Source organism: Phocoena sinus, chromosome 1 (genome assembly GCF_008692025.1).
Source record: "Phocoena sinus isolate mPhoSin1 chromosome 1, mPhoSin1.pri, whole genome shotgun sequence".
Classification (NCBI taxonomy): Eukaryota; Metazoa; Chordata; class Mammalia; order Artiodactyla; family Phocoenidae; genus Phocoena; species Phocoena sinus.
In genome coordinates, this window is record NC_045763.1 from 19,083,234 (window position 1) to 19,105,673 (window position 22,440).

A 22,440-nucleotide genomic window follows, 5' to 3' on the forward strand; every position below is an offset into this window, starting at 1 on the left:
TCCACCCGGGAGACGCGAGGAAACAGTGTGGGAGCCTGGAGCTGCTGCCAGGGTCGTCCTCATTCTGCCTGACCCTGGCTGTGCCACTTACTCAACCCTCTTTTTGTCCCAGAGTCATTATCTGAAAAGTGGGGATAACGGGACTTAGCTCCCAGGGTAATCGATTATGGGGATTAAATGAGTTCTTAAAGGCAACATCTTCAAGGGGAGCCTGGCACACTGTGCCAGCCAGGTGTTTGCGATTTCCACCAGCGTGTCCTGCAGACCCCTGAGGAAGGGGTGCTGGTGACTGATATGGAAGTGGTCAGGCTCCTAGAGCAGGAAGGTCGGGCAGACCCCACTGTGGTTCAAACACACAGCTGAGTGCACATGTGGGGAAATTATCCCCCTGAAGGTGGCGGTCTCTGCAGACTGAACTTCCTTTCACTGAAAAAGCTCTGACATTAAAAAATTCATTAAAAAATATCCCTGGTCTGGTGCCTTATCAAGGCAGTAAGTGAACCGTATTAACTTTGTACAATTTCACCACAAATTAAACACTGTCCTGCTTACCGCTGGGGAGGGTGGATTTGCTGTCAGGCTATGTCTGAAATTAACATGTATTTAAAAATTGTGCATCTAGAGGAAAGGGTGTCTGTATCCTACCAGTATCCCTTCGTGTGTGCCTGGAAGGGTTTAATCAGGTTTAGGATCATGGAATAGTCATCCCTGGCAAGGGCCTACCTATTATAACATCCTTACTTTTACGATGAGGAAACAGAGATGCAAAGACTTTAAGGGAGTGTCCTTAGTGTTACACAGCTTGGGAAATAGTGACCACAATCCAGGGTGGCATGGGGACAGAATCGGGAGGTGGAGGAGGAAACTGTCCCTCGGGTGGCTGGGCTGTGCTCTGTCCCAGATTAGGCATGTCTCTTCATGCACCCAGTGTCAGCAGCACATCTGTACATAACTGTAACGTGTTCAGGGAAGCAGACTTCATTTCTAGCAGCCAAAATTGCAGCCCGGACACCGAGCCCAGTGAAGGTTTCCTCGTACGCAGCAGTCAGATTCTCATGGGGAATGGGAGCCGGGCAACGAGGCCCTGAAGTTTCTCTCCGAAGTCAGACTGATAAGGTAAGTGCACATTTCAGAGGGCACTGATTCTCTGTGTTAAAGGTGTGCTAGATGGGTCACAGAACGAATGTGAGGACACAACCAAGTCATGAGATGAGGCACAGGGTGTGTACGATTAATGTCATAAGAAGGGTGGTGAGACACCAGAGTTTTAAAATCTGCTTTTAATCTGTATTGCCTCACTAAATTATTGGGTGATGTTAAACAGAATTCTTAACTTCTCAATGCCCATTTCTCTCAGGAAGAATAAGAATAATAAGCAGGCAATAAGACATGTTCTTCCTGTTTTTATAGCTTGAAGAACCTAAAAAAGTATAATAATCCAAATTGTACATTTCAGATGAGGAAACTGAAGCCCGGAAAAGTCAAGTGATTAGTCTAAACCCGGTCAGCTAGTAACAGAGCAGAAGAAATGGAGGGAGTCCTTCAGGCAAGAGAAAAATGATACCGGTTGGAAATCTGGATCTACATAAAGGAATGAAGAGCTCTGGAACTAGTAAATACGTAGGTAAATGTAAAATGTAGAACCTTGAGTATAAATTGATGCATTTAGATATAAACATAAAATTTTATATCTAAAAATGCATCTAAATTGATGCATTTAGATATAAACATAAAATTTAAATCATTTTTTAAATAATTGACTATTTAAAGCAAAAATAATAACCCAGGGGCCAGGGTTTATGGATCCCATGCCCTTTCTAAAAAATTCCATACTTATTTACAAAATGCTTTCAAATGCTTAGATGAACGTTTTCACATCGTCAAACCAACGCAACCACGTTTGAAAAGTACTAATCAAATTTCTGAGCTATTTCTCTCTATATCGGATGCTGCCTATAGCTTTGGCTGGCTATCACCTTGGTTCCTTCAGCAGAAAAATTTCTGAAAAGTAATAGTCGTTTAAAATGCAAACTTTAAAAGCCAGACCATTCAGTTTCTGGATTTGAGTCTTCAGAACATGATCATGTAGAATGGGGTCTACACACACGACATCTTCCCCTATCTTGAGTTTGGTCTGTTTGGCGGAGGCATTTTCAGAAACGCACGCGCTGACTTTCATAGATGGACTTGATGGCTTTGCGGGCCACAGAGGGAGGTGTGGTGCCATGTGTGGACAGAGCATGAGGCTTAGGAGTGAGGTGGGCCTGGGTTTGAGGTCTAATTCTTTCAACGTTGATTCAGCAGATATTCATGTGGGGCCTCTTATGTGTCAAACCCTGCATTGTGAGACCTCGGGTGGGTCAGTCATTTAACTTCCCTAAGCCCAGGTTTCCTCTTCTGTTAAATTAAGGTATAAACCCTTCCTCTTAGCATTGTTCAGAGGATTAGAAATATGGTCTAAAACTGGTTTCACGCATAGTAGGGATTGGTAAATGGTGGCTGTCATTATTTTTATTGGAGGTCGGCTGCAGATATCTGAGAGATGGACAGTATACTGTCGGTAAATTGACAAATGGAAAACCAGACAAAAAACAGACAGAGAGACAGATGGACAGTTAAAACATAGAGAGGAAACACCTGAGCGGATAGCTTATTTATCACCGTTGGAGAAAACATGCAAGTAATTAAAAATATATGTGTGTGTGTACACACACACTATATTCTTTACTATTTGCTTTCTCGGAATCCTAAAATATCAGAAGTGGAGGGAACTTAAACATTCTCTAGCTCAGCGCTCTTGTTTACAAAGGAAGAAACAGGCCAAGGGGCACAGGGGCTTGCCGAGGACTCACCTGGGTTCAGGACCCAGATCTCCCCATCCCCTCTCGCCATCTTGGCGAGGGGGTAGGATGAAAAACATTTTTAGAATGCAGCAAAAGGTAACTGACATGATGACTCCTCCAAAAGAATGTTATTCTAAAGGTCCTAGTTAAACGAATAAAGGAATGAAGATGTTAAAAGACTCTTGCGTCTGCGAGTTGCTTCCGTCCCCTGCTGGTGAGAGGGGAGAACATCAGACCTGGGCTGTCAGCCGGTGAAATTACAGAAGTTAGGTGAGGACCCACCAGGACCCAAGCAGAACGTTCCAGATCAAAGAGAAAAAGAGACACAGATATTTGGGGAAGAGGGTAAGGAAGGGGGAAATGCAGGAACAGTTCTAACACATTGTCAAAGGAAGCTTAAAAAAGACGGGGGTGTCATCACAAAGGTAATTTTACGTTTATTAGACTCGTTTATTTTTCCTTTTATGTTATTTGAAGAAAGTCTTGTTCTTCCTGTCATGTTTTGAGTGAGGCTGGGGGGAGGGGGGAGGAAAGCATTTTTATCTTTTACTTCATACGTCTGGGATTTTTGCATTTTTGATTTTTATAGTAATTTTTAAAATACATTTCTTGTGAAAAAATGTTTGGTTTCAGTGTGGCCCCATAAGTCCAGACATGTTTTCCACTGGATTTAATATCTTTCCAGCTCATTCCTACAGCCCAGTCAGAGCGCACAGCTGGAGAGGGTGCTGCAGCTCCTTGGATGACACTGCCCTCTACTGGTCACAGAGAGAGACGCACCAGCCAGACTCGCGTGCCTGTCCCCTAAGGCTAAAATCCAGACTAAAAGTAAAGCATCTCTAAGACAACGCCATTACCTTTTTTCTTTTTTCCCCACGGTTTTAAAAACTCATTTAATGTGTTACTTTTCGACACAAAACATACCACAGGCTAAACTGATACAAACAACTACTACATTTGATTTTAACGAAAACGCCGAGAGGCGCGCCATTACCTTTTTATGGTAAAACCTCTTGGCTTGACTATTAAATCCTTTTTTTTCTGATTCTGGAATTCTGGAAGGCTGATATTTTAAAGGAATGGAGGATTGTGTTGGATACACAGCAGTAAAACCTAAACGACAAAAATAGAATAAAAAATAGCACAAAACACAGAACTGACGAATGCACAAAACAGAGAGCTGTTAACATTTTATTTTAAATGGAATAAAAAGAGAAACTTGCCTTTTGACAAGAGATAAACATGAAACTGGGTTGTTTTTTTTTAAAGACCCTCTTGGTAATTTATTGGTTCCCGCCCCGCCGTCCACCCCACCTTCCCAAGCACCTCCAGCTCTTAAACTAGTGAGACTTGGTCACACAGCTGAAGCATATTATCAAGGGAAGAGGAAGGATCCGACAGGAAAGGCGTTCTTGCCAAGGAGGAAGGGGACACAAAACCATTTGGAGCAGCCTTGGAAGAGAGCCAGGCAGGGGGACAGAGCAAGAGTCCTCACTCATCCTCAGCCCAGAATCACAGATCAGCAAAGCACCGTAAAGATACAGAGAGGTCAGGGAATCCCAGAGCAGAGTGGGGCTCGCTCTCATTCTTCAGGACACAGTGCAACACAAGTGTAAGTTTAGGTTTCTGAGCAGACTTGGGGTGAAAAAGCAGAAGGATCATTTATAGAAAATCAAGTTAAAACTTTATATGTCTGGGTTGTGATGTATAAATGATATACAAACTCCCCCTTTTACATTCCTTCCAGTGAATGGTGCAGAGAACCAGAGCAAAGAGAGCTATACAGAGAAAGAGTTCCGGAGATGTGCACTAGGTTCCCCTCAAGTAGTTTCCTGAGTATCAATCAGCCCAGGCATGTGAGAAAACTCCCCAAGGCTGGGGAAAGATTCACCTGAAAAAGTTAGGGTAAACAATATCTGAACACTGGGAACAGGAATAGCTCCTGTTCCCACAAGTCAGAGTGGAAAACCTCATAATTCATGGGACACAAGGAGAATATGCAGAAGGGTTTCGCCTCAGAAATAGGGTAAAATTACCCCCAGGCTAAATGCTTCTCTGGTTCCAGCTAACAAAGCTTAAAAGCAAGACTTGAAAAGATCAAACTTCCCAAGTAACTTAACTGCATCCCAGAACGAAGCACAAGAATTCATAGGACTACTAAAATATACAGCACCCAACAGGTAAAAATAACTGGCATTTGATAAAAAATTAATGGGCATACAAAGAAGGGAAAAAATACAATTCACAATGAGGAGAAAATAAACAATCGATCAAATCCAACTCAGAAATGATATAGATGATAGAATACAAGAACATTACATTACAATAATAATTGCATTTGATATGTTCAAGAAGCTGGAAAAAAGATTGAACTTATTAAGTAGGTGCATGGAAGATATAAAGAAGATCCAAATCAAACTTCTACAGATGAAAACTAAAAAGTCTGAGATTAAAATACACTAGACACTGCAGAAAAAAGACTAGTGAACTTGAAGACATTGAAATACAAACCATTCAAAACACAGAGAGAAAAAGGACTAAAAAATACAGAGTATCAGTGAGCTTTGTGAAAACTTCAAGGAACCTAATATACGTTCCAAAGAAGAGAGGTGGGAGAGAGGAAATAGAAAAAAATCTTTCAAGAAAAAAGTGGCTGGAATTTTCCAGATTTGATTTAAAAAAACATAAACCTGCAGATCAAAGAAAGGCAGTGAAACTCAAGCACATGAAAACAGGAATTTAACTCCACCAAGGCACATAATAATCAAATTGCTTTCTGTTTTTTTACTTTTAATTTATTTTTTAAAAGTTTTTGGCCTCACCACTGTAGCATGTGGGGATCCCAGTTCCCTGACCAGAGATAGAACCCGTGCCCCCTACAGTGGAAGCACAGAGTCCTAACCACTGGACTGCCAAGGGAAGTCCTCATCAAACTGCCTTTTTAAAGTGATAGGAAGTCATAAAATCAGGCAGAGAAAAAAAGACACACAAAGCAACAAATATAACAGCAGATGACCATCAGAAACAACGTCTGTTAAGGTACCAGAAGGGAAAAACTATCGGCCTAGAATCCTGTACCCTGTAAAAATATCTCTCAAAGATGAAAGCAAGATAAAGACTTTTGAAGATATACAAAAACTAAAAGAATTAATCACCAGTAACCTGGAACTACAAGAAATGGAGGGAGTCCTTCAGGCAAGAGAAAAATGATACCAGTTGGAAATCTGGATCTACCTAAAGGAATGAAGAGCTCTGGAACTAGTAAATATGTAGGTAAATGTAAAATGTAGAACCCTGAGTATAAATTGATGCATTTAGATATAAACATAAAAGTTAAATCATTTTTTAAATAACTGACTATTTAAAGCAAAAATAATAACTCTATTGTGGCATTTATAACGTATGTAGAAGTAAGATGTTTGACAGCAACAGTGCAAAGGCAAGGAAAGAAAAAATAAAAATATACAGTTGTATGGTTCTTCTACTATATGTGAAGTATAATAATATCACTTGATGGTAGAATGTGATAAAATTAAAGATGTATATTATAAACTCTGTAGTACAGATCAGCAAACTTGTTCTATAAAGGGCCAGATAGTAAATATTTAAGGTTTTGCAGGCTATATTGTCTCGTTGCAACCATTCAGCTCTGCCATTATAGAGTGAAGGAGCCACAGACAACACATAAACAAATAGAGGTAACTATGTTCCAATAAAATTTTATTTATAGAAACAGGCAACAGGTCAGATTAGGCCCAAGGGCCAAAGTTTGCCAACCCTTGCTCTAAAGCAACCACGAAGAAAACACTGCAAAGAGTTATTCCTAAAACGCCAACAAAGTAGACAAAATAGAAACACAAAAATATTCAATACAAAAGAATCCAGAAAATGTAAATAAAGAACAGATGGGACAAATAGAAAGCAAATAGATAGATGGTAGGCTTAAACTCACACACCAATAATCACATTTAATTTAAATAGTCTAAACATCCCAATTACAAGACAGAGATGGTTGGATTGGATAGAAAAGAAAGACCTAACTACATGATGTCTACAAGAAATATACTCAATATAAACCCAGGAACAGGTTAAAAGTAAAAGTATGGGGAAAAGATACACTATGCTATCAAAAGAAAGCCAGGTATTAATATCAGACAGAGCAGATTGCAGAGCAAAAAATATTACCTGCAATAAAGAAGGTAATTTCATAATGATAAAGCGGCCAATTCCTCAAGAGAATATAACAATTCTAAGCACTGATATACTCAATAACAAGAAATTCAAAATACAGGTAATAAAAACGGATAGAACTGCACGAAGAAATAGAAGATTCCACAAAAATTGTCAGAGATTTCAAAATCCCTCCCTCAATAATTTAACCAAGTAGATGGAAGATCAATAGACATACACGACTTGAACAATACTATTACCTAACTTGACCTAACTGACATTTATAGAACACTCCACCTATCAATTCTATACAATCTATCCTAGAAAACTGAAGAGAAAAAGACATTTCCCAAATCATTCTATGAGGCCAGTTACTACCGTGTTACCAAAGCCAGACAGAGTCATTACAGAAGGTGAGAGGGAATCACTATAGATCATTAACCCTCATAAATATACACGCAGAAATTCTTATAAAAATGTTAGCAAATTAAACTCAACAATATATAAAAAAGATAACACATCAAGATGAAATGAGGTTTATCCCGGTGATCCAAAGATAGGTTAACATTTGACAATCAATGTAATTCACCATATTGACAAACTAAAAAAGAAAAACTATATGGTCATGTCAATAGAGGCAGAACGGAGTCATACAATATGTACTCTTTTTTGTCTGGTTTCTTTCACTGAGCACAGTTATTTTGAGATTCATCCATGTTGTTCAAGTATCAATACTTCATTGTTTTTTATTGCTGAGTGGCATTCCATTGTATAGAAATGTGACAATTTTTTATCCATTGTTGATGAAAATTTGAATTGTTTCTAGATTGGAAGTATTACAAGTAAAGCTATTAACAACATTCAATCCCAAGTCTTAAAATGGACATAAGTTTTCATTTCTCTTGGGTAGATACCTAGGAGAGGAATGGCTGGATCATACTTTAACTTTTTCGAGAAACTTCCAAACCCTTCTCCAAAGTTGTGGTATCTTTGTGTATCTCCACTATTAGTGTGTGAGACTTACTGTTACTTCCCATCCTCAACAACAATGGGCAGTCTTTTTTAAAAAAAATAATTTATTTATTTTTGGCCGTGTTGGGTCTTTGTTGCTGCACGCGGGCTTTCTCTAGTTGTGGCGAGCAGGGGCTACTCTTCGTGGCAGCGCGCGGGCTTCTCATTGCAGTGGTTTCTCTTTTTGCGGAGCACGGGCTCTCGGTGCACGGGCTTCAGTAGTAGTGGCTCATAGGCTCAATAGTTGTGGCTTGCGGGCTCTAGAGCACAGGCTCAGTAGTTGTGGCGCACGGGCTTAGTTGCTCCACGGCATGTGGGATCTTCCCGGACCAGGGCTCGAACCCATGTCCCCTGCATTGGCAGGCAGATTCTTAACCACTGCGCCACCAGGGAAGTCCCATGGGCAGTCTTTTTAATTCCAGCCATCCCATTAGATGTGTAGTGGTATCTCATTGTGACTTTAATTTGCATATCTCTAGTGACTAATGATGTTGAGCATCTCTTCATATGCTATTTACTACCTGTTTATCTTTTTTTTTTTTGGTAAAGTGTCTGTTTAGTAGATGGAGAAAGCACTTTGTAAAATTCAGTGTTCTTTTATGATTAAAAGAAAACCCTAGCAAACTAGAAATAGAAGCAAATTTCCTTAATCTGATAAAAGGTATCTATCACAAAAGCCTACACCAAGCATGTTACTGAAAGCTTTCTCTTGAGATAGAGAACAAAACCAGGTTGACGGCTTTCATACTTCTGTTCAACATTGTACTGAAGAACTCTAACCTGTACAAAGGCCAAGAAAAATAAATAAAAATACATAGATCAGAAAGGAAGGAAATAAAGCTGTCATTATTCATAGACAAGATTGTATATGGAGAAATTTCAGAAGCATCTATAGATAACCTATTAGAGGTAATAACTGAATTTAGCAATGTTAATATACAAAAATCAATTAATTTTATTTCTATGCCAGCAGCAAACAATTAGAAAATGAAATAAAAATAGTACCATTTAGGGGCTTCCCTGGTGGCGCAGTGGTTGAGAGTCCGCCTGCTGATGCAGGGGAAACGGGTTCGTGCCCCGGTCCGGGAAGATCCCACATGCCGCAGAGCGGCTGGGCCCGTGAGCCATGGCCGCCGGGCCTGCGCGTCCGGAGCCTATGCTCCGCAACGGGAGAGGCCACAACAGTGAGAGGCCCGCGTACAGCAAAAAAAAAAAAAAAAAAAATAGTACCATTTACAACAGCATAAAAATCAAATGCCTGGAATAGATATATAGAAGATATGCAAGGCCTCTACATAGAAAACTATAAAACATTATTGAGAAAAATTTAAGAAAATAAAAGAAAGGATACACATGGATTGGAGAACTCGATATTGTAAAGATGTAAATTATCCCCAACTTGATGTCTAGAATCAATGCAATCCAAATCAAAATGACAGTAAAGATTTTTTTTAGGACATTAATGTGATGATTCTAAAATTTATACGGAAATTCAGTGTGGCCAAGAGTAGCCAAGATAAACATAGTACATAGCTGAAGGACTTATACTAGACAAGAAAAAAACTTGTTATAGAGTTACAGTAATTAAAGGTGGTATTTGAACAGCATAAAGAATCCGGAAGCAGACCTGCATATACATAGACATGATTTACAACAATGATAGCACTGCGGAGTAGCAGAAAAAGAACGCTCTTTCAATAAATGGTGCTGGGCAATTGGATATACATACTGAAAACAATAGATTTGGACGTCTTCATACCATACACACAAACAATTCCAAGTGAATCGTAGGTCTAGACGTGAAAGGTAAAATAATACAGTTATTAGAAGAAATTATTTTGGGATAGGCAAAGATTTCTTAAATAGGACAGACATTACACACTAACTATAAGGGAAAATATTGATAAAATGGCCTATAGTAAAATCAAGAGCTTCTCTTCATTAGCACACCATTAAGAGAATGCAAAGGAAAGTCACAGACGGAGGGAAGATATTTACTTTACCTATAGCCAACGAACGGATACATTTCTAGAATGTTTTCAAGAACTCCCAAGAAAAGAAAAACCCAATAGAAAAAATGGGTAAAAAACGGGAACAGCCACTTCTCCAAAGAGAATATCCTAAAAGTCAGCCAACACATGAAAAAGTGCTCAATCTTTTTGATCAAAGGACGATGCAAATTAAAACCCTGATGAGCTAAAAGTGCTGGTGAGGATGTAGAGCAACTGGGATGATCATACATTGCTTGTAAGTAAGTAAAATTGGCACGCTCACTTTGGAGAACTAGTGGTATCAACTGAGCTGATCATAAACACACTCTGTGACCCAGCAATTCTCCTAGGTATAGACCCAAGGAATGTATACATACATGTCCCAAAAGACATGAACAAGAATAGTCATAAAAGCTTTTAGTCATAGTGCCTCAAGACAGGAAACAATCCAGATGTCCTGCAATAGTATAATGGATAAACTAATTGTGGTACATTAGAACAAAGAATGCTATGCCATTTTACGGCAATGAAAATGAACTAATCACTGATACATGAAACATGAAGTTAAATCTCTCAAACATGAGATAAATAAGCCTGAGAGAAAAGAGTTCATATTGTATGATTCCAATTTATATAAAGTTCAAAACAGACTAAAGTAATTAATGGTATTAGAAGTCAGGATAGCCGTAGTGTTTACATTTGCAGAGAAGGGGGATAATGCCCAGGAAGGGACAAGACAAGGGCTGCTGGGATGCTGGTGTTTACCGCGGGGTCTGAGAAGTGATTCCATAGGTGGTGGTTTCTTCGTGAATATTCATTAAGCTGTACAATTATGATTTGTTTTCTGAATATATATTAAGCTTCAATTTAAAAGTATTAAAGAAAAAGAGAGAGCACTAAATCAAAAGGTGGGAGGAAGAAAGAGAGGTCCAGCTGTGGGTTTGAGAGCAGCAGGGACTCTAGAGGCTCACCAGGGAGGTGGTAATACCCCTAAAAGAAAAAGCAGTGGAGTGAGTGAGGATCTTGGAACGAAGTTTCCAGCCTCAGCAATGATTCCCCAAGCCCAGAGGTAGTCCCGGATTAGTGCATACTAACAAAACCAAAGGAATACATGGGCTGAGACAGTGGAGCTCTCACCTGTCTGGATGGATGACCCATGATCTGAGTACCTCTCCCCTCCCTCACCCAGACTCCCATCGTCACATCACCTTTTTCTACTAAGAAAGGTCCAAAACTTGAAATAAGGAGGAATAGCATTTGTGCCAGTAATGGCTGGAGTTTAACTTTCCAACAACCTGGCAGAATGGGGGCTTGGGTTAAGTTTTAGGAAATAAAGTAAGATCTCTTCCTCCTTCTCCCCCCCACCACCATCCTTTCTTCTCATAGTTTCTTCCCAATCATCACCCTAGAGGCAGTGGGAGAATGACCAAAGCAATCTATCTGATATACTTAAGAGTGGCCTTGTGGGTATAACCCAGGATTTACTATATCCCCCTAAAATTTGCTCTTATGTACTAAAATGAACATATGTCAGGAGCTCTCGTCCCTAAAGACCTCTGTTATAAAATTCACTAGACCTTTCTGTACTTTGTCAGTCTTTCTGGAATATTTTTTGCCAGAGTGTTGGTCTTTTTGCATGGAGTTGTCCATCTTAGCAAAGTTCTGTGATATATTCCACGTGTTTGATGAAAAACTTGACTGCGTGTTCTTCTAAGCACCTGAAACAGCAAAATACAGCATTTGTAGGGATCACTTCACAATCTTGGTAAGTATGTTGATTGGGTTCTGTTGTATCTGCAAGATAAACTGAGAAATCTTGTGGGTAGAGGCTGAGATTTACCAAGTTCCACAACCCCAAATCCCAAACACATTGCACTGCTTGTAGTAGGAACTCTGTAAGTGGTCTCTGTTGATGTTGCTTACAGAGCTCCTGTAGGCTTGAATTTTATAAATTTATTTCTACTGAGATAATTTACATACAATATAATTCATCGGTTCAAAGTGTACATTTTTAAGTTTTGGCAAGTGTTTACAATTGTGTAAAATACCACAACAATTAAGATATAAATATATCCATCCCCCGCCTCCCCAAAGCTCCCTATGTCTCTTTGCAGTCAATACCCTCCTAACCCTGGCATCTGGAAACCACTGCTTTTCTTTCTGTCACAATAGTTGCCTTTTCTAGAATGTCATATATGTGTAATCATACAGTATATATACTGTTTTGTGTCTATTTTTTTTCACTTAACACAATGCTTTTGAGATTCTCCCATGTGGTAGCGTGTATCAATAATTTGTTCCAGTTGCTACACATTCTCACCAACACATTTGGTAAGTCTTACTAATTTTAGGCATTCCCGTGATTGTATAGTGGTATCTCATTGTCATTTTAATTTGTATATTTTCATGTGCTTATTTGCCATTTGTTTACCTCCTTTGGTGAAGTGTCTGTTCAAATCTTGACTATTTTTTAAACAATTGGGTTATCTCACTATTGAGTTAAAGAAGTTCTTAATATATTCTGGATACAAGCCCTTTATCATATATGTGTTTTAGAAATATCTGCTCCCAGTCTGAGGCTTGCCTTTTCATTTTCTTAACAGTGTCTTTTCAAAAGCAGAAGTCTTCATCTTGATCAGGTCGAATTTATCGATTTTTTTTTTTTTATGGTTTGTGATTATTTTTTGTCTTGTCTAAGAAATCTTTGCCTAACTCAAGGTCACAAATATTTTCTCCTATAAATTTTATGCTTTTAGCTATTATGCTTAGGTCTAAGATTCATTCTGAATTAAATTTTATATTTGGCATGAGATATAGGTCAGGTTTATTTTATTGCATTTAAATATTCAATTGTTCTAGCACCATTTGTTGAAAAGAATATCCTTTTCTCTATTGAGTTATTTTGGCATAGTCATCAAAAGTCCAAGAATTCTGTTCTTTTGACCTATATGTATACCCTTATACCAACAGTGCACTATCTTGGCTTTATAAGTTTTGAAATCAAGGTAGTTGCAACTTTGTTCTTCACTTTCAAAATTATTTTGAGTATACTAGTTCTTTTTAAAGTTATTATTATATAAGTTTCAGGAGTACAGAATTGTAATTTGACACCTGTGTAGGCTACAAAATGATCACCACCACAGGTCTAGTTACCATCCATCACCATACAGGTCATGCCCTTCACACATTTCACCCCCCCCACCCCCCCAACACACTCCCCCTCTGGGAACCATTGGTACTGGCCCTTATAAGCTCTTTCAAATTACCATGCAATTTATACAACTAGCAGGTCAATTTCTACCGAAAAACCTCTTTGGATTTGAATTGGGATTGCACTGAACCTATAAAACAATTTAGAGAGAATTAATATCTTAACTTTGTCGAGTGTTATGATCCATTAATGTGGTATATTTCTCCAATTATTTTCAACATTAAGTATGACGATGCTAATTGTAGGTTTTCTTTTTTCTTTCTTTTTTAATTTCTTTTTTAATTTTTTTTGCAGTCCGCGGGCCTCTCACTGTTGTGGCCTCTCCTGTTGCAGAGCACAGGCTCCGGACGCGCAGGCTCAGCGGCCATGGCTCATGGGCCCAGCCGCTCCACGGCATGTGGGATCTTCCCGGACTGGGGCACGAACCCGTGTCCCCTGCATCGGCAGGCGGACTCTCAACCACTGCGCCACCAGGGAAGCCAAGCCCTGTAGGTTTTCTTATAAAAGCATTTTATCACTTCCAATTCTAGTTTCTTCAGAGTTTTTAACAGGAACAGGTGTTGAATTTTATCAAATACTTTTTCTGCATCTATGGAAATGATCACATTATTATTCTTTTTGAGTATTCTAATGGGATTATATTGATTGATTTTCAAATGTTAAAACAACCTAGTATTTCTGGAATAAATTCTACTTGATCATGATATACTATCAATTTTGTATATTGCTGAATTCAATTTACTAAAATTTTGTCAAGGATTTTTTTGCATCTGCATTCATGAAAGATATTAGCCTGCAGTTTTCTCTTTTTTGTAATGTCTTTGGTTTTGGTATCAGAGTAATGCGGGCTTCATAAAATGAGTTTCTCTTTTATTTTCTGGAAGAATTTGTGTAGAATTGGTATTATTTCTTCCTTAACTTTTTGATAGAATTTATGAGTAAAGCCATTTGGGCCAGGAGTTTTTTCAGTGGGAATGTTTTGTTTGTTTGTTTGTTTTTTTGCGGTACGTGGGCCTCTCACTGTTGTGGCCTCTCCTGTTGCGGAGCACAAGCTCCGGACGTGCAGGCTCAGCGGCCATAGCTCACGGGCCCAGCCGCTCCGCGGCATGTGGGATCCTCCCGGACCAGGGCACGAACCCGTGTCCCCTGAATCGACAGGTGGACTCTCAACCACTGCGCTACCAGGGAAGCCCAGTGGGAAGGTTTTTTAATGACAAACTCCATTTGCTTGTTAGATATAGGGTCTTCAGATTATCTATGTCTTCTTGAGTGAGCTTTGGTAATTTGTGTCTTTCAAGGAAGATTTTCCATTTCATCTCTGTCGTGTAATTTATGGGCATTAAGTTGTTCATAATAGTCCCTTATTATCCTTTATGTCTGTAAGTTCTGTAGTAATATCCCTCTTTCATTTCTGATATTGGTAATTTGCATCTTATATCTTTTTGTTAAGACTGGCTAGAAGTTTATGTATCTTTTCAAAAGAAAACAGCAAGAGGTTTCATTGATTTTTTTCCCATTTCTGTTTTCTATTTCATTTACTTCTACTATTACCATTATTATTTCCTTCTTTCTATTTACTTTAGGCTTCATTTGCTCTTCTTTTTCTAGCTTTTTAAGGTGGAAGCTTAAATCTAGGAATTTAGACCTTTCTTCTTTCTTAATATAAGCATTTAATACTGTGAATTTTCCTTTAATCCCTGTTTTAACAGCATCTCATGTATGTTGAAATGTTGTGCCTTCATTTTCTTCCTAAACTAGCTTCTATTTTTCATATAATATCTTTTGACATATGGTTTATTTGGAAGACTGCTGTTTAATTTCCAAGTAGCTGGAGGGATTTTGAGTTTTTCTGTTGTTATTGGATGGAGGTTTTTAAAAAATGTCAATTAGGTCAAATTGGTTGATAATGTTGTTCAAGTCTTTTATATCCTTATTGATTTTCTCTTTATTCATTCTTTCAATATGGAGAGAAAAGTGTTGAAATCTCCCACACTAAATTATTGTGAATTTGTTTATTTCTTTTTTAAGTTTTGTCAGTTTTTGTTCCATGTATTTTAAAGCACTGCTTGGTGCATGCTCATCTATAATTTTTACCTCTTCTTGGGGAATTGAACCCTTTATCACTGTGAAATGCCACTCTTTATCCCTGGTAATATTCCTTGTTCTGAAGTCTATTTTTTCTGATATTAATATAGTCACTCCAGTTTTCTTTTGACTACTGTTAGCAAACTGTATCTTTTTGCATCGTTTTACTTTTAACCTATCCGTGTCTTTATATTTAAAGTTGGTTTGTTAAAGGTAACATATAGTTGAGTTGGATCTTGGTTTTTTAAAATCTGTTCTGGTTATCTCTTTTTTTTTTAAGAAGATGTTGGGGGTAGGAGTTTATTAATTAATTAATTTATTTTTGCTTTGTTGGGTCTTCATTTCTGTGCGTGGGCTTTCTCTAGTTGTGGCAAGTGGGGGCCACTCTTCATCGTGGTGCGTGGGCCTCTCACTATTGCAGCCTCCCTTGTTACGTAGCACAGGCTCCAGATGCACAGGCTCAGTAGTTGTGGCTCATGGGCCTAGTTGCTCCGTAGCATGTGGGATCCTCCCAGACCAGGGCTCGAACCCATGTCCCCTGCATTAGCAGGCAGATTCTCCACCACTGAGCCACCAGGGAAGCCCTGGTTATCTCTTTTTAATTGGAGTGTGTAAAACTTTTACATTTAATGTAAAAATGTATATGGTTGGATTTAAATCTATCATTCTCCTATTTGATCTTTGTTCCTTTTTTCCTTCATTCTTTTGGATTAAATGAGTATTTCTTATGATTCAATTTTACCTTCATTGCTGATATATTAGCTATACCTATTTTATTTTTAGCAGTTGCTTTAAGGTTTAGCGTTTACATCTTTAATTTATCACAGTAAAAAAAAACACCACTTCACATATAACGTAAGAACTTTACAATAGTATACTTCCATTTCCCACATTCCATACTTTTGTTGAGATACATTTTAGTTCTACATATATTATGAATCTCATGTTATTATTTTTTTTTAAGACTTGTTTTAATTTTATTCGGTTTTTGGCTGCATTGGGTCTTTGTTGCTATGCGCGGGCTTTCTCTAGTTGCGGCGAACGGGGACTACGCTTTGTTGTGGTGCACGGGCTTCTCATTGCGGTGGCTTCTCTTGTTGCAGAACTCGGGCTCTAGGCATGCAGGCTTCAATAATGCAGCTCACGGGCTCAGTAGTTGCAACATGTGGGCCCTAGAGTGCACGGGCTTCAGTAGTTGCGGTGTGTGGGCTCAATAGTTGTGGCGTGCAGTCTCAGTAGTTGTGGCACATGGGCTTAGTTGCTCTGCGGCATGTGGGATCTTCCCAGACCAGGGATCGAACTCATGTCCCCTGCATTGGCTGCCACCAGGGAAGTCCCTCGTGTTATTTTTCATTTAAACAGTCAATCATTTTTTAAGGAGATTAAAATAAGAAAAAATGTATTTTATATTTACCATTGTCAGTGTTCTTTAATTCTTTGGGTTTATCTAAGCTTCTGTCTGGTATCATATTCCTTCTGTCTGCAGAACCTATTTTAACATTTCTTGAAGTGAAAGTCTTCTGATAATGCATTCTCTAGGTTTTTGTTTGCCTAAAATAATCTTTTTTCCTTTCATTTTCTTAGTCATTTTTATTGGTAATAGAATTCTGTGTTGACAGTTTCCCTCCTCTCCCCAACTTTAAAATATATTACTCCATTGTCTCCTAACTTGCGTAGTTTATGATAAGTGATCCACTGTAATTCTTATCTTATGTCCTAATACATCTTTTTTACCCACTATTTTTAAGTTTTTCTGTTTATCACTTTTATTCAGAAATTTGATGATGACTTTGCATCATTTTATTATTTTCTTTATGTTTTTACTATTTTGGATTCATTGAAATTCCTGAATCTGCAGATTTATAGTTTTCATCAAATTTGGAAAATATTCAGCCATTATTTTTTCAAAAAATTTTGAGCCTTTCCCCACCCTGGCTTCTTTCCTGGAGCTACAAGTATACGTATATAGATTACTTAATATTGTCCCACAATCACTGAGATTCTGTTCTTGCCCCTCCCCCCCACTTTCATTTGGAGAGTGTATATTGCCTTTAAGTTCAATGATCTTCTGTAGTTTCTAATCTGCTGTTAATCCCATCTATTATATTTTTATTTCAAATATTGCATTTCTCATCTCTAGAAGTTACATTTGGGTCCTTTTAAAAAATATTTTCCATTTTTATCTTCATTATGTTCATGTTTTCCTTTACATATTTGAGCATGTTTATAATACCTGCTTTAATGTCTTTTTCTACGAATTTTTAAAATTTTATTTATTTAATTTATTTATTTTTGGCTGCATTGGGTCTTTGTTGCTGCACACGGGCTTTCTCTAGTTGCGGTGAGCGGGGGCTACTCTTCATTGCAGTGTGTGAACTTCTCATTGCGGTGGCTTCTCTTGTTACAAAGCATGGGCTCTAGGCGTGCAGGCTTCAGTAGTGGTGGCTCAAGGGCTCTAGAGCACAGTCTCAGTAGTTGTGGTGCATGGGCTTAGTTGCTCCACGGCATGTAGGATCTTCCCGGACCAGGGCTCGAACCCATGTCCCCTGCATTGGCAGGCAGATTCTCAACCACTGTGCCACCAGGGAAGCCCCTTTTCTACTAATTTTATGATCTCTGTCATTTCTGGGACTGCTAATATTGACTGCTCTTTCTCTTGGATATATGTCATATTTTCCTGTATTTTTCATGTCCAGTAATTTTGTACTGGACGCTGGACATTGTGAGTTTTACACTGTTGGGTACTGGATTTTGAAGTATTTCTGTAGAGTGTTGCATTTTTTTTTCTGGCACAATTTCCAGTAACTTACAGACACATATGCTCCTTTCCAGCTTTTTAAGCTTTGTTATAGTGAATCCAGAGCAGCTTTTATTCTAGGAATAATTTATCTCCACTACTAAGACATGATATTTCTATAGACTCTGCCCAATCAATCCTCATCTGATACAGTGTCTCTCTATTCTGGTTTATGGGAACATGAAGTAGTCCCAATTCTGTATAAGGCCCAGAAATTGTTCAGCCTACTGCTTTCTGGTGGTTCTTTCCCAGTCTTAGTTTCTTCTCATGCATGTGCCCGTCATTCCTCAGCCAAAGACTTGAGGAGAACTCTCTTCCTATTTCTGAACTTTTTATGTGCAGGTCCGTCCTTTATGGTGTTCTACCCTGTAAATTCCAGCTGCTTTGGTCTCCCTGAACTCTGATTTCTATCTCCCCAGCTCAGAAACTGAGGTTTCCCTCACCCTGAACTGTGGCCTAGAAACTGCCCCCAGCACTAAGCTGGAGCAATTGTGGGGCTCACCTTGTTTTTCTCCTCTCAGGGATTACAGTACTGGGCTCCCTGTTGTTCAATGTCTAAAAACCATGATTCCTATATTTCTCTGTTTTTTTAGTTGTTAACAGCAGGATCATGATTTAATTTTCATAGAAGTTAATCTTTCATGAACAGACTTGAGTTTTATTTTGCTCACCTTTTTTCCTAAGGAACGTACATCATTTATAAATACTAAGGAATGAAGGATTGAATAAATGATGTTATGCTCTACCAATCCTTTGCTCCTTCAGTATTTACTCTTCACTTTATTCTATCACCCTCACAGCAGCAATTCTCAATCATTTATGGTGGACAATCTATACTAAAAACTTAATATTTAATATAATTATTGGCAACACACTCAAAGAAATTAAGAAATCAAAAACAACAGAAACAAGTCAATATTGATCACAACACAATCACTACTCTAGTATAAGAATGTCTTTTAGGATCTATAAAAGCAGCCACTATTCACTTATCACGTCTCAGTGCAGCGTTGTTGTCTTAGTAATAACCATCTACTTCCCTAGCTGCAATAAAGTTGTTATTTTTTAAATGCATTAGTGTGCTAGAGTTATGAGTAATTAGAAGAGGTTTAAGCTTCCTATTACAATGGTTATATGTACATATCATCAAATTTTTGGAAAGATAAATTTAAAAGATTGAAAAAAACAATCCATATTCCTACCACCCAAAGACAACACTATTAATAATGTTTTCCAGCCTTGTTACTGCATACCTGTGAAGCCAGGATGAGAGAAGGTGCAGCCCAGGTGTGAATGGAGTACTGTGCAGATGTGCCTCACTGGTGCACTTGCTTGCATAACTGTTCATGACAGGATGTTATGGGCCTGGAGTCTAAGAAAGAGCAATGAAGATATACTAACTTCCTAATCAACAGCATATGTTTAAGCAGTTCCCAGGTGAGGGCCAGTGCAGTGATCAAGAGTATCCAGTCCTCTGTTCAAGGTTAATAGTCCTGGGTTCTGCCACTTAATAGTTCTTATTTGGATGAGTCACTTGACCTTTTAAATCCATTTCCTCTTCCATAAAGGGAGATTGGTAACAGTACCTTCCTCTCAAGTTGCTTGTGAGGATCAAATACGATGATCCACAAGTAGTAGTTAATGCTGCCTAGCCTACAGTAGGCTTTTATTAACATTAGATTTTAATACATGCACGGGGATAATGTATTAACAGCTTAAAATAATAGCTGTCATTTCTTGAGCCCTTACACTCCTAAATGCCTTGTATAGAATACTTCACGCAACCCTTACAATAATCCAGTGAGGTATTAGCCCCATTTTACAGATGAGAAAATTGAAATTCAGAGGGAGGGGTTAAGTGGCTTACTCAAGGTCACACCAGAAGTAAGAGGTGGAATCAGGCTTTGAACCCAGGAAGTCTGACTTCTGCTTGCTCTGAACCACTATAATAACCTCTAAGGTAGCACACACTAAATGTTAACATGCTAAATGTTGACATTTACTATCCTTGAGTATGTATGGTTGTTTTTTTAAAAATTAGGACATTGCACAGAGTCCTATACAATGTACTATGCAAATAGAGTCCTATGCAAATATTTAGGCTGTCTTGAATTTTCACAGGATGCTGGGGGTCCCCAGAACTCAGTTTGAAAATTCCTGAGGCAGTTCACTGTTGGGTAGTTCTAACTGCTAGAAAGTTCCTGCGTGAATCAGCTCAGAATAAGTCTCACGCCTCTTCCACATTGGTGAGTTTTGAAATGCAGGTCATAGCTTGTAGTCTTTTGTGAAGCTTTTATGTGCATGTGTATGTGTGCTGGATCACAATATAAAATGCATTTCTTACCATGGGTCACAGTCAAAAAGTTTGAAAGCCACTGTTCTATATGACTATTCTTCAGGTATTTGAAGGCAGCTGTCATAACCCACAACCTAAAGACTAATCCTCTTCTCCACAAGCGACCTCTTCAGCTTCTGCAATACCCTTGTAACATGGGGATTCCTCCCTTATACTGGGTACCATCCTCTGGCCCTGTCACCAGATTCATCTGGGCCTCTCCTCAAATTGCCTTTGGGATGACTTCCTTGACCACTCTCTCTTCGGAAGCACCACCTATCTCTCTCTAGTCCCTGACCCTGTCTTATTTTTCTCAAAGCACTTTTCACTACCCAACATCATATTTTATATGTAATATGTAAAATATTATTTTATGATCTTCATCAATAAGATGTTCATCACTGAATCCCCAGTCTGTTTCCTGGCACATAGCAGTTGCTCAATAAATATTTGTGGAGTGAATGAATGGATGAATACTAGGAGTAGACACATTTTATCCATAATGTATGTAGATGTACTCATAATATTAAATACAACTCTTTCCATTAGGAGCTACATTCTAGAAAGATTTAACTCACAAAACTACAACTGTAGGCATGTTTTCATTCTACCATCTCTATGTTTTAAAAAACCCTTATTATTTATCTTATAGTATTATCACATATTTCATATATTTATGCATGTATTTTACTGTACAAGTATATCAATATATACTACCTCATGTATACTGTTACCTTTATGTGGAATTTTATGGGACTTGCATGAGTAGTTTTGACTGTATGAGATTTTTATTGATTCACTTACAATGCTATGGTGCATCTTGGAAGTATTTTACATTTTTCAAAGCAATCTTGGGTAAATAATCTATTTGATATTTTTCTGAAGCCGAGAAGGTGTGTCGGAGAGCTGGAATAAACTTCCGCTGCCGGCTAGTGACCTCTAGATTCCAATCACAGCCTTTCGTTTCACAGATGGGTAAACCGAAGCCCCGAGCAGGGAAGGAGATGGAGTGGACCTGGGATTAGAATTTAGCTCTTTGTGGTCCACCTGCTGCCAGACGCCCCCAAACGTTTGTCCACTCGCCGGGGCTGAGGCAGGGGAGTCAGATGCTCACGCCCCTCACCGGAGCTCTATGAGGAAGGGATGCCCTGGTTATTATCACCACTTTTCAGCTGGGGACTCTGAGGGCACACCTCCAGGGAGGTGAACCTCCAACAGTGGCTTCTTCCGGCCCTCAGGGCACCACCTAGCTCGGCAGCGGAATTCCGCACGCACCGGGTAGGCGGCAGTCTCAGTGGGCGTCCCATGCGGTGCGCCGGGTCCTCCTCCCCACGACCCTGGCATCCGTCCCCCGAAAGGGACATCTTCCTACCTTGTCGGGTCCCCCAGGGCTGAATCTGGCCTGTCAACCTCCCTGTCGCTATGGCAACCACAGGCCTAAACATTCTAACTTCCACCTCTGCCCGCTTCCGGATGAACTCGAACCAATGGTGTCCTCCGTTTCTTAAGCGTGAAAAGTTGTTGGCCAATGATCAGAGGCATTTCAAAAACCGCTGGGAAGCGGCCAGAATTTTAGGGTTCGGGTTAACTACGTCAGGATGGGTGGGGAACCTTAACAGGGCTTATCTAGGCAACCCCCCAAAATCTTGTGATAGACCCAAAGCCTTAGACTTTTGATCACCCAGAAATCCTACTTCAAGGTATAAACCTAAAAGAACTAACATTCATCGAAGCCCTGTTTATAAGAGGCAAAGAAAAAAGACTGAAACGGGCAACATACGAGGGCAGCCATGTAGTGCTCCAGGAGCCCCTCTTTACACACTTAAGAGCACTCACAGTGATCTTGTCATTCGCTCTCTTAGAACACTCCAAGGGCTCGCCTTTAAACTTAGGATGAAATCCAAACATCTTCATATAAGCTGTCCCTTGCCCGTCCCGCTCCCCTTTCCCACGCGCCAGAAAAATCTCGCACCAGCCACGCTGTCCTTTGGGCAGTT

At 39.1% G+C, this 22,440-nt stretch overlaps 1 protein-coding gene across 1 annotated transcript in view; it reads right to left on the reverse strand.

Moving 5' to 3' along the window:
• The window catches only part of STPG1 (sperm tail PG-rich repeat containing 1), a 51,029-nt gene extending 29,143 nt beyond the window's left edge, over nt 1-21,886 (reverse strand). The window contains exons 1-4 of the mRNA XM_032644660.1: nt 21,816-21,886; nt 19,362-19,480; nt 11,593-11,733; nt 3,838-3,956 (exon numbers count right to left, since the gene is read on the reverse strand). Of these exons, the coding sequence (XP_032500551.1) occupies nt 3,838-3,956; nt 11,593-11,665 (192 nt within the window). The 5' untranslated portion in view covers nt 11,666-11,733; nt 19,362-19,480; nt 21,816-21,886. The remainder of the gene's footprint in view (nt 1-3,837; nt 3,957-11,592; nt 11,734-19,361; nt 19,481-21,815) is intronic.
• Nucleotides 21,887-22,440: the final 554 nt, after the last annotated feature.